Source organism: Gymnodraco acuticeps, unplaced genomic scaffold, assembly GCF_902827175.1.
Source record: "Gymnodraco acuticeps unplaced genomic scaffold, fGymAcu1.1, whole genome shotgun sequence".
NCBI classification, from domain to species: Eukaryota; Metazoa; Chordata; class Actinopteri; order Perciformes; family Bathydraconidae; genus Gymnodraco; species Gymnodraco acuticeps.
The window spans coordinates 2,120,315-2,133,772 of NW_022990198.1; the positions used below are offsets into that span (position 1 = coordinate 2,120,315).

The following is a 13,458-nucleotide window of genomic DNA, read 5'->3' on the forward strand; positions in this document are numbered from 1 at the left end:
TATTTACTAACAAACACCTTTGATGAATTTAATTATGCCAATTTTCGTGGATAAGATCGTCTATTAACAATTTTAATTCAAATGTAAAATGCGTGACCGATTTGTAGACCGATGTGACTTACCTAATGTTATAAATGCATATCTCTCATCCCACATAACATGCACTGTTCACATGCCTGTTTACAACATGGTACATATGTTTGCATGAGTCAATGAGTTGGTTTTGTGCTGTGCTTGCCCACATTGTGAGTTGTATTTCTTCTGGGTTTGTTTGGTTGCCTTCCACTGCTGAGTTTTAGAAGTCCTAATACAGCAACATCAAACGTTTTCTTTGACTTACCATCACAATGTCGTTGGCATTTGAGAGGCAGTCAAAGTAAAATTGTATTTATTCTTCATTTGTCCCCTCTGAGTTCATTTGGCTTTGTGGTGATGTAGCAGCTTTTTGTGGGATACACATGCATGATAGGAGGTCTTGAGTTTAGCTTTCTTTTGGGTGTCTTTTCCAGTTTTTCACACTTTGTGCTTGTCACCAGTTCTTATCAATCTTGCATGACAAAATGGGCCAACACCTAGGTCTTGGAAAACACATTTTGTCATTTGTTTTGTTGTATAATTATAGAAAAATTGAAACTTCTGGAGCCATTGGCTATGTTGTATCATAGTGTCTAAATTGTCTTTTAAAACCTTTCATTCAACGTTTGAACCAAACAGATAAAAGGCACTTTAAGAAGCGGATTGAAATTAGAGCCAGAACCCATAGGCTGATGTTCAGAACATCAGAAGTCCAAAGAGAGAAGTTGTTTTTATGTTGATCCTGGTGCATTTGTCTTACCATTTTTATGTTCTCAATTGTCAGTCCAAGCCATTGTCTTTGGGATTTTATTTTGCTGCTGTTTGTGTTTTGTTGCGTTTATTCATTATGTTGTTTTCGCTGTTTGAGTCATGTACTAATCCTGAATTCACACGGAAACACAACCGTTTCTTTTCATAACTCCATCTTCAATCAATACTCAAATATCAGCACATCATAAAACTGCAATTTTTCCTTCCTTGATACCAGGACTGCGTCACTGACCAAATATTCCTCCTCTTATCTCTTCTTCTTACACATTTTTTCTTTCTTTTCCTTCCCCAACATCATTTTATGTTACCTTTACAACTCCACATTTTTGTTATTATTTTTTTCCATTCCTTCTTTATCTTTATTTCTAAATTCACCTGAAGAAACGGCCGTTGAGCAGCGGAGCACAACAGCAAGAACACTGCCTGCTGGTTACCCTCACAAACCTGTCTTTCCAACCAGACATTACCCACCATGGTCGACTGCTCCTATTACCGTCCCTGGCCAAACAAGGCCAGTCGGAGTGGGGTGTTCCCTCACATGTACCGATTCCCCGGCAGGCTCACCAGCTGCTTCTCCATTGAAAACCTCCTGGCCCCTATCTTCCCCTTCACCTGCATGCGCTGCAACAATCAGAACTACCCTGGGAGCTCCACCACCACCACCACCTACTCAAGTTAAACCTGTTGATGACAATGTGTTCTCATCCCCCATCAGGTCTTACAGGACTATGCCTTCACCCATTAAAACTGTTGTCCAGCTGGGTCAGTACCCTGTACAGGGGTCTGCCAGCTTTGTGTCTTCTGGAAGCCCATGTAAACTTGCCACAGACCCAGCATCTATCAAAAACCTTGCTTCAGCATACACATCAAGGACTTCCCCACTTCACTCCATACCAAATGGTTCTGTACCAGAGAGGTCATCAGCTTCTCTTACTGCTCCAGCATCGCCAAAGTCATCCTACAACTTGTACAATTCTAATTTGCCTTTTAAAACTGCCCTTGGGTCCACAATTGTGACAGATTCCTCTGTTAAAAGCATGTCAGGCCTGTCCTCGTTAAAAACCTCTGTAGATTCAACACTTGCATCGAGAGGAGGAAGAACCTCCCTCTCATCACTCTCCTCAACTGGACAGACAACCATAGCTTCCTCAGAATTGTCCACGATGAATGGATCAGTCTCTCCAATTAAATATCCATCCTCTTCCTCCACACCATCCTCCCCTTCGTCTCGCAATCTCTCGGAGAGAAGTAGCAGCCTTCAGGAGAGAATACAGGCCACCACCCAAGCAGCAACCTCTGGTGTTAGCGCAGCCATAAATGAAGCTATAGACTCTTGTTCTGTGTCAGGCTATGGCACTATTAGATCGTTGTCCACCTCACGCAGGTCTGCAACAGCAAGCTCTGCTTATGTTTCTTTGAGATCTGTAGCCGCCTCCTCCAGTTTGGCAGTTTCTTCTAACACACTAACTGTACCAGTGTTTTCGTTAGTCATTCCAGAGACCCCTGTCAAACCAGGGCCAGGGTCTCTCAAAATGGCACTGCCTGATTCTTCCCGTGCCTCATCTTCATTTTCTTCCTCTTTGTCTTCCTGTGTTACTGGATCAAAAATAAAGTCCCAACTTAAATCCCCTCCGTTTATCACGCCGCCCATCATCCACCCAACGGGAACTTCCAACCAAGAGATACTAAAAGATGTAGCAGACATGAAAGAGGATCTGATCAGAATGACGGCTATCCTACAGATTGACACACAGACTGCAGCTAAAACAGTTCAAACATCTCAAACTGGCACTCCTAAAGAAACCAAGTTAGAGGATGAGGAGCCATTTACGCTAGTGGAGAAAGTTAAAGAAGACTTAGTTAAGGTCTGTAGGCTATTACAGAAAGATATCAAGACTGAGAGTAGGGTTAATGCAGGTAAAGACAGAGCATCTGAGGATGAATGGGAAGAATTTTCCAAAGATGAAATTGAGGAGGCGCAAAGTTGTGCCCTCTCAGACAATTACCCTCCTTTTGAGGAAAACACTCTCCTGCTGAAGCCGCAGTCCATTTCAAGCAAAGACTTACAGTTGAGTAAAGTAGTAGATTATTTAACAAATGATATTGGCGCCAGCTCTCTTTCAAGAATGGCAGAGTTGAAAAGTAGGCACGAGGAGGAGGCAAAAAGGGAAGGGGAAGAAAAACAGAAACGTGTTCTTAAACCATCAATGTCAATACAAGAGCACAAACTCAAAATGCCTCCGCCTGTCTCAGGCATGCTCAGGTCTCCATCAGAGAAGGACCTAAGTAAACTTTCTGAGTCATCATATCAAGGGAGTGACACTATCTTGGAGTCCCCAGAGGACCTCTCTCACGAGCAGGATAAGAGTCCCCTGTCAGACAGCGGGTTTGAGACAAGGAGTGAAAAGACACCCTCTGCTCCTCAGAGTGCAGAGAGTACAGGACCAAAGCCTTTATTCACAGATTTGCCCATTCCTCCCTCTGTTACTGAAACCAGGACTGAAGCTGTCCATATGAGGGGCTTTGAACAACTTGATGATCCTTCTGGGCCTATACTCATTGAGGAAGCTGCATGTGCTTTCCCCTCTTTAGAGCCAGATGCAGCTTCAATGAGCTCCATGAAAGCCTTACAAATGAAAATACCGGAAGAAAACAAAAGTGTGTGTCTTAAAGAGGAAACTCATATTACTACTACTACTAGAATGGTCTATCATAAGCCCCAACTGACTGATTGTGCAGAGATGATAGAAGAAGGTATGTCAGTTAGAGATATCATGAAAGCATTCCAGTCAGGTAGGGACCCATCTAAAGATCTGGCAGGCCTTTTTGAACACACGGCTAGTCAGGATTCAGTCAAAGGTGATGAGCTGACTCCTAGGTTTCTTGACAGAGACATTAAATCTAAACCTAAAGTCGAAAGGATAATTGAGGTTCATATTGAAAAGGGCCACAGCACAGCAGAACCGACTGAGGTTATTATCAGGGAAACCAAGAAACACCCTGAGCTTTATGTCTACAAAGGTGACCATGGGATTAAGGAACTAACGGATGACTATGAAGCCCAACAGGAAGAGGAGGAGCTTACTGTTGAGGAATCCCTGCCCTCCTTTCTAGATACATCTCGCGTCAACACCCCAGTGTCACAGGAGGAGGACAGTCGCCCAAATTCTGCCCAGTTGATAGCAGATGATTCTTATAAAGCCCTAAAACTATTGAGCCAGAACTCCATAGAATACTGTGATGATGAACTATCAGAAATCAGAGGCGAGTCATATAGGTTTGCTGAGAAAATGCTCCTCTCAGAGAAACTTGAAACATCATCACTGTCTCACTCTGACACAGAGGATTCAGCAATAGTGACTGACAAAAAACGCCACCAAGTTTCTGAGGAGAGTTGTAGCCGTGGTACTGAGAGTCAGCAACATGGAAGCCCAAAAAGAGAGTTTGCTTCTAAGTCTTCAAAAGATGGGTCCCCAATATCTGGTACATTTGTGCAGCGGGATGAACCATCTCAGTTTGATAAGGTGACAGTGCTTCATTACTCCACAGAGCAGGGCAGCCCAAAACATGCTGTTTGGATGCGATTTACAGAGGACAAACATGACAGGAGCAGGGATAAGCTTCTTTATGAGGATAGGGTGGATCAAACTGTAAAGGAAGCTGAAGAAAAACTTAGTGAGGTATCACAGTTTTTCCGTGACAAAACAGAAAAGCTCAATGATGAATTGCAGTCTCCTGAGAAAAAGCCTGTTAGACGAGAGCCAAAGGAACCCAGGTCATGGCCTAGCTCAGCTTGCAGTACCCCTGAGAAAATACTACAGAAACCTAAAGCAGAGGAGGGCTTCAATAAAAGCAAACTTAAAGAGCCTTCTGTTGGGAAAATGTTTGACCGTACCACTACAACAGAAAATAAAAGTTCTAGCTTACCAAGCAGTCCCCAGAAAAGCAAGCTCCCTCATAGCAGTGAGGATAAAATTAAACCACAAACAAAAACCAGTGAGTCTGAACCCTCTTCACCCTCTAATGTAAAATCAACATCCAAAGTCAGTGCTGTGAGGATGAAGTTTGAATCTGAAGCTCAGAAACAAACTCAGTCTAGTCCAACCAAAGTCCCTCCCCCGGTGCAGCCAAAACCATCAGTAAAGAAACTACAGGATAGCAAACTTCCTGTTTATCAATTTTTTACTGGAGGAACAACTTCAAAAGTATGTGAAACTTTAGAAGAAGTAACCCCAGCAATGGATATAGAGAAGGACACATGTGCTGCCACAGACAGTAAAGCTGCTTTAAAATCGCCAACATCTAAAGCCCCAAAACAAACAAGAGACAAGTCACCAAATAAAAATATTGCAGAGCCCCCGTTGCAAAGACAGATTTGTGAAACTGAGAGTCATAAAGCAACTACTCAAGGTAAAGATATATCTTCCGCTGTTACTCGGGACATCAAAGAAAGCAATAAAAGTCAAAAGGTCCAGGCCGCTGTTGTCCATAATAATACCAAACTATTAGAGAAAAATGGTGATGCTACAAAGTGTCAACAAGTCACAAAAACTGAGTCTGCTTCCAAAGAAGCGATAGCTGAGATTTTGAGAAAAGACACAGAAGAAATACTGAATAAAAACCTTAGGAAAAAGACAGAATCCCAAATTCCTGTAAGATTGCCTTCTACTTTGGATAATGACCTCACAAAGAAACAGACAAAACCTTCACAGATACCTACATTATCTAAAAGCAAAATACAGACAAGCCCTGTGACAACCCCAATAAAAACCGATGAAAATCGGACTTTTGAAATTTTAGATAATGCACCCAGAGACTCCAACTCGAATAACCTTTCAAGCCCTAGAGACACACTGGAGAAAGTCATAACCCCTCCCACTACTACAACAACCAAAGATAATTTTAAAGGAATCAAAACATTACCTGTTTATGTCAGTGTCCAGGTCGGAAGGCAGGCAGAGAGGGAAGCCAAGGGGGCACTTTACACAGTCAAGCAGAAATCTAATTTGGCCCTCAGCCCCATAAGCCCTGACGATGATACACTAGAACAGGTATCTTTCATAGATAGCTCAGGGAAAAGCCCCCTTACACCAGAGACCCCCAGCTCTGAGGAGGTCAGCTATGATCTCACGACCAAGAGCCCTGATGGCTTTATGGGATTCATGCTAGGACAACCCAGTCCTATCATGGAGGTATCTGAAGAATCAGAGGAAGATAACCAAAGCAAAGTTGTTTTCTCTTTTAAAGAGGCCCTACAAGAAAGCAAAACTAGTGCTCACAGCACCCAAGCAGACCTTGCAAATGCTAATGAGCAAGAATCAAAAGATAATGATAACCAGCAGGAAGTAGTTGATGATTCCAACCAGCAAGAAACAGAAGCTAATGGCAAGTATGATCGAATGACAGAGCATGAGCATCAAGAGGTCTCAAAAGACAAAGGTATTGCTTATATTGAGTTCCCTCCCCCTCCTCCTCTGGACTCTTCTTCAGAAAAGTCAGACGGAGAAAGGAAGGGTTCATGTGCCTCTTCAGATACTGAGACAGAAATGATGGAGGTGAACTTACAGGAAGAACATGACAAGCATTTGCTAACAGAGCCAATAATACGTATCCAACCTCCTTCGCCTGTGTCCCCAGGGGAAGATGACAGTCAATCAAATGATAAAGAGGAAGATGATGATGGGTCAATCTTTCAACCAATTCCTTGTAAGAAACTTAGTTTCAAAGGTGCTGAGGATGAAGAGAAGAGGAAGGAGAAAGAAAAGGCCTCAATACCCCAAAAAAATGACAAAAACGGAAACAACAAGGAATCTAATGGTGAGACAAATGGCTCTAATGGTTCCAATGGTTGTAAAGGCTCTAATGGCAAAGGAGAGGAATATGACTATGAACAAAATGGAAATGACCAGTCAATCACAGACTGTTCTATAGCCACAACTGCAGAATTTTCTCATGACACAGATGCGACAGAAATAGATTCCCTGGATGGATATGAACTTCAAGATGAGGATGATGGACTGTGTGAGCAGGCAGATTTACATCTGTTTGGCCTTCCAGACAGTCGGAGAGACGTCTGGGCAACAGACACATTTAGGTCCACAGACCGCTCTTTTCCTCCAACCAAACTGGAAGTTATTGAAGAGGAGAAAACCCCAGAGGAATGTCAAAAGGACACATTCAAAAATGATTCCCCCCCTAATGGTGGGTCACCTGATGGTGTTAGTAAGGATGGGGTGAACGGTCAAGAACAAAATAAGTCAGATAAGGAGGGCTTTTCAGACACTTACTTCAGTTATAAGTTAGAAGAGGAGTTTAACTCTCCTTTTAAGACTGTTGCCACAAAGGGGCTGGACTTTGATCCCTGGTCAAGTAAAGGTGGAGAAGAAGAAGTTGTTGACATGGGAGGGACACAGGGAAGCAATGGTGAGCCTAAGCCTTTTGGACTGGCAGTGGATGACCAGTCTCAGGCTACAACACCAGACACTACACCAGCCCGAACACCAACAGACGATAGTACGCCGACGAGCGAGCCAAACCCATTCCCCTTCCATGAAGGGAAAATGTTCGAGATGACACGCAGTGGTGCGATTGATATGAGCAAGAGGGACATGGTGGAGGAGAGGCTCCAGTTTTTTCAGATTGGTGAGCATTACTACTCGGCGGGCAGGTACAGGGTTAGGGATTCAGAGGTTGATTCCTCCTTGCAACATGGGGACTTTAATATTCAGGATCCCACAAATATTTTACTAATCCCTCAAATATCCATTCAGACTACTACTGTCCAGCTAGAAATATCAAATCCGACTGCCAGTTACACCACATGCAGAGACTCAACTTCCAATATGGAGCCAACATTCTCCACCTTTAGAACAGGATTCAAGGTGTCAACTGATAAACCGTCTAATGCTTCAAATAGCAGTTCTAATTGTAGAATACCAAACATCTTTGATCACTCGAATGACACAACCTCAGAGACAACTGTAGATAGTTATTATTCTGTAACCTCAAACTATACAGATTATCCTACTTTTGATACATCAGGTGTGACAGATAACTATTTGAATAATAGACCATCAGGCATCACAGATTATTATACTAATCAAAGAATTCCTTCAGGTACTTCCAACCATTTGGATTGGAAAAATCACACTTATTACCAAAGCGCAGATTCGTCTTCTGCATCCTCACAACAGATTAGCAATCCCCAAACATGGAGCAACAAAGCCAGTAGAAACATCCCTGACTCCCATTGTGTCCATTCAGACATCATTCAGGTGGGCGGCAGTATTGCGTTTAACTTGTTGTCTGCTTCAGGGTCAACTCTGCTGGAGGTCAGCAGGATAGAACCATCTTTCAGCCAGCTAGAAAACAGCAGGGAGGGCAGGGATTATACCAATATAGCAATAACAAACACAGGAGCCAAAGAGGTCAAAGGCAAGATATGCAAATCCAGATTACCATTATGGGCGCCTAGCCACAAAATATGCAGTGAAAGTCAACAAGTAGTAAAAGATCATGTAAGAAAACATTCAATTAATAATTTCAGGGAAAGACTAGACCCTTTTAAGAATGTAATTCCTAAATCAAGAATTCCAGTAATGAAATCCATGAAAAACTCCTCTGTTTCCCAGGAGAAAAAGCAGGTTCAAACTCAATCTGTGGTTAGTAATAGAAGTCCTAAAACAGACAGGAGTAATAAACAACCAAGTACAGGCAGAGTGAGTACTGAACACAGATGCAGTTCAGTAAAAACCGCTGGTATAGGTAGCACAAATGAGACGAGGAGAAAAAACAGTGCAGTGTTCTCAAAAAACGTTAAAACAAGGTTGGTTAATAGCCAGGCAGGAAAACATTTGGACCAAAGAATTGCCAAGGAGGCTGAAAGAAAGTTAGAAGGGAAAACACTGCCCACTGAGGACGAAGAGAGCTGCAGCCACAGCACTACCAGGAACACTTCCTTGTCAGAACCATCTAGAGTTTCTAGAAGTTCCCGCCCTTCACGCACCTCCACCTCCACCAGCACCACCACATCAACAACATCTGCTAGAGATGTGAGAACTGAGGTTGAGCAGGCCAGCAGTGAGAGGAGGATGAGGAGGAGCAGGAGGAAGAGTAGGCGGACACTTGGGAAGGAGCAAGAGCAGAAGGAGGAAGGGAATCAGGTTGATCAACCAATCACGGCTCCTGTCACAGATAACCAGACTAGTTTGTAAACTCTTTCTAAACATCTTTATCTTTATCTCTGATATGCATGTAGCTGTTGTGGGTGCCCTGTGATGTGACGTTGTAAGTGTAGCTGTCACTTCTTCTTCCTGTCGTTCTTGTCATCTGTGTCCTGTGCTGTCTGATTTAGACAAAGAGGTAAAGGCTATGATTCGATGACAGAATCAGCAACACTCAATATTTGTCCCTGGTTCTCTCACTGATGATGATTTAAAGCGGTTAGGGTAAGGGCTGTCTGAATACGTAATAGGATGGTGGATTTATTACCTCATGGTGTGGGAGCTTTACATCAGACTATAGGGAAGTCTTCGATGCACAAGAACTACAATTCCAAAATCAGCCAACTCGTTTTAGTTGTCAGTATTGGTTTGCAAGAAAGTACACTTGAGGGGCTAAGTTAAGAGTAATTTCTACTCCTTTCTGTCACTGCGGGGTCCTATAGGCTGCCACACACATTCTCACTTTCATATCACTCAACAGATCAAGTTAGCCTCGCACCTCACCACATGATGACACCACACCGCTCACTTTCACCCTCAACATTAATTAGGTCCCTACTGTAGATGTAAAAAGATTTTCTGGGAAAATATGACCTTGTGTTTGTTTTGGTCTGCTTGCCTGGTTTGTAGAAATCATTTTGTGATACTTTTGCTCTCTAAAAACACTGTGAAACCAATTCATCGGCTGAACTTGCCTATCAAATAGTTGTCGGCTGCACAACAGTGTAGTCTGTCGGTAGAAAAAGTTGGTGCGGCTAGATTATTTTTGATTTCAAGTTGAAGCCATGAACTGTTTTTATCAGTGTGAGGGAATGTTGCCTGATGGTAGATCGTTTGTTGTCAGTGATGTGTTTCAAAACTCTTTAACTCTTTAAACCTTTACTACTCATACTAATACTACTTGTTGTCAAACATCTTAGTGGGAAATGTAATACTTTTTTTTCTTTTCTGGCCTCACCGATCTTCATGCTTTTAAACGTATCTCTTATTGTCTTAATTGCCTCAGTGATGTTCTTTACTAGAGCTAGTCAAAAAGAAGTTTGTTTGATATTTCATATATATTGACTTATGTATCCTGGTTATCCTGGTTGGTATGATAATCTCCACTGTTACAGTACAATACTCAATCTTTTGTGAGGTAGTAATTCAAAGAAAAATAAGTAAGACAAATACCCCTATAAAGAGTCCATTGTAAAACGTAAAGGAATAGTTCAAACTTTTGGTAAATACTCTTAATCCTACACCTAACCCCATGAAAAACCACAGCTTCTTTTTTCACTATTTTGTTTTTGTATTGATTAAACACATTCAATATCATGTGTTAACTAATGAGCTTAGAAGTACTGGTAGATAGAGTGCTTTCCGCCTTTGTACAGAGCAATGCTAGCTAGCTGTTTCCCCCACTTTTAAGTCTTCATGCTAAGCTAAGCTAACAGTTTTCTGGATCCAGTTTGTATTGAAATCAGAGTGAGTGGTAGCGATCTTCTCATATCATTTTCAGTAAGAAAATGAATTGTGTCCAAAGAAATGTCTAAAAGCTTTTTATTTCACCGAGCCTCCATTATCTAAATTGAAACATTGAGGAGTCTGGCCAGAAAAACTTTGTTTTTCTCTCTTAGAGGTGAAACCTGGGACGGTGAGCTAAAGCTAGTCTTTATTTTTGTTCAGTGAACAACACAAGGGTTTAATATGAATATCACATAAAAAACAAAAACTCATTAACTAGGTATTTAGGAGTGCTTATAGTTAAACAACATTAATGTCTTCAGTTTGAAACAGACAAACTTTCAGTTCACAATCCCAATCTTTTTTCTTTCATCATTGATCCTCTATGTAGCCATTTTAGATAGTAATTTTTTGTGTCTCATACTGAGAACAACATTTAGTTTTGGGGGGGATTATCGACATCATATAACATGTTAATTGTTGTGTCCTGCCCTTCAATGCTTCCTTGCACAGGCCCTCAGAGTCCCTGTGAGAGAACAGACCTTCGCATGGCAATAGTAGCCGACCACCTCGGACTCAGCTGGACTGGTGAGTCTACACACATCTCACTTCTTCACACCTCATGTTCAACAACCTCAGAACTAAGGCCGGCAGTGGCTCAGTCAGTAGGGGCTTGGACTGGGAGCTGTAGGGTGCCCTTGAGCAAGGCACCGGACATCCCTCTTCCCCCCTCACTCCCATTGCTCCCCGGGCGCTGTACAATAGCTGCCCACTGCTCCTAGTAGTAGACTCCTGGTACAAGGATGGGTTAAAAGCAGAGAACAAATGTCACTGTGTGTGCTCTGCATGTGTGACCATTAAAGAGGGTTTCATCCCTCCAATTCTATTCTATTCTAAAGCAAGAATAGGATTAAGTTAATTGATACAACATTGAACAACTGAAATATTCATCCAGCACATGCACTGATTAGATATTGATACCCGCATTGCATATCCAGCATGTGAATTTTGAAGAACACCCACGTATGTCAAAAATAAATGAGCTGGACTGTGCACAGCTCTCACACTAACAGTTTTATAGTGTGTGTTGCCATCTGGTGGTCACAACTGTTTTAACTGAGCAGTACTGCAGTGGCATTTAGAGTCAAAAACATCATCGTCAGAACACGTTAGAGCATGAAAGTAGTACAAATAGTCAAAACTCAGTTTGAAGTCGACTGAAAACTAAGCACCATCACACAAGCAAATAAGTGAGTTAATACATTTTCATTTTTATTACGTTTCACATTTTACAAGGGAAAATATATTATAGCAATGAATTGATGTCCTTCCATGTCATGTATCTTTGTGTTGAAATCTGTAAGAGCCATAGTAGGATGATTTTGTTTATGAGCAGCTATATAGGGTGTGGCCTCTGCAGTTTAGTCCCAGCTTGACCACCTGCACTGCAGCACTGCCCCACGCCTGCCTGCATGTGTGTGGATGAGTGGGCGTCACCGTGTGTGTGCACAGCAGTCGTGTGTACATGGGCGTCGTCTGTACTGCGTATGAGTGGGCATAGTTGTGTGACTGTCTGTCCGATGCAGTGACTGAGTGAGTGGAACCTAATCCATATTTAATGTGTGTTCCTGTTGCAGAGCAGCAGTGAACGATCTGCTGAACATAATGTTCTCGCAGTTTCATATTTATAGCCCTTATGCTTGTCTGTACGAGAAGCCTTCATTAGGTTTTGGCACAGTGTTTGGCAATATAAATATATTTACGTATCCACACAAGTATTGATATTTTTTCATCCGATAAAAATATGTCCAGCCCCTATGTTTCATAAGCAATCACGTTTATTTGTTACATGAAAACAGATCAGTTGGAAGGGGAATTATAATCATCATAATTATATCAGCTGCATATCTGAAATATAATTTAGAAAGCCTTGCTCTCCATATATATTTTCTTGCTATATATCATTTCTGCCTTTCTGCATTGCTACACACGTAACCCTGTGTAAATCCCTTTGGCAGCAACTTGTTTACCTCACGTGATGTTTCAGTCCGCAGCTTGTCATCAGATAACTCTCTGTTTTCTAAAGTATCTGCATGTGTGGAGGCGTTTTTGTACCCTTTTGCAAAGTCGATTTGTGATTCTGTCAGATAGTGACTAAATCACAGTGCAGACGTTTTTATAACCTTGGCTTGGTTGGTCAGTTTGTTAGTCAGCAGAATTATTGAAAACCACTGGCCAAACTTGGTAAAAGGGTGTGGCATGTGTCAATGAAAACCTGATATCATTTCCGGAAATAAGGCTATCCGAGGAGCAGGAATTGGAAATTAGATTCATGTAATGTCGACCCATTGATCAACAAATTATGGCATTTGCATGGTTTGACTTTCTCGTAAAAAAATGTATATTTCTGGTGTTTGTGTTGTTACAGAGCTGGCCAGGGAGATGGATTTCTCTGTGGATGAGATCAACTTTATCAGAGTGGAGAACCCCAACTCCCTGACAGCACAGAGCTTCATGCTCCTTAAGAAATGGGTGTACAGGGACGGTAAAAACGCCACAAGTAAGCAGTGATTGTTCATGTGACACAGAAAAATGCTATTGCCATTCAAGGTTATATCTAGTTTTTCTCGTAAATGAGAATACATATTGGTTGCTACTTTATGAAAACAATTAATCAATATAGCTGGCAATATTACTTTTTTATAGTATCACAACATGACTGTGAATGCTATTTCTCCGTCTCTCTCCTCCCTAGCGGATGCTTTAACTGCGGTGCTGACTAAGATCAATCGGTTGGATATTGTGACTTTGCTGGAAGGGCCCATATTTGACTACGGTAACATTTCAGGCACACGCTGCTTTGCCGATGATAACGCAGTATTCCCGGATCAGTCCGATGGTAAAGTGTAGCCCACCCTAGCTGAACTATCAGTCTATCTCTCAG

General features: G+C 42.0%; 1 protein-coding gene across 50 annotated transcripts in view; it reads left to right on the forward strand.

Annotated features, from left to right (window-relative positions):
- Positions 1 to 13,458, forward strand: part of LOC117547361 (ankyrin-3-like) — a 187,857-nt gene that overhangs the window by 159,604 nt on the left and 14,795 nt on the right. For 25 of the 50 annotated variants that reach the window (XM_034218022.1, XM_034218025.1, XM_034218018.1 and 22 more), the window contains 4 exons: positions 1,228 to 7,488; positions 11,028 to 11,102; positions 12,943 to 13,074; positions 13,270 to 13,413. In XM_034218022.1, coding sequence (XP_034073913.1) covers positions 1,228 to 7,488; positions 11,028 to 11,102; positions 12,943 to 13,074; positions 13,270 to 13,413 — 6,612 coding nt within the window. Of the gene's footprint in view, positions 1 to 1,227; positions 9,052 to 11,027; positions 11,103 to 12,942; positions 13,075 to 13,269; positions 13,414 to 13,458 lie in introns of all 50 variants that reach the window. The other 25 variants (XM_034218010.1, XM_034218008.1, XM_034218003.1 and 22 more) reach the window with 4 other exon arrangements.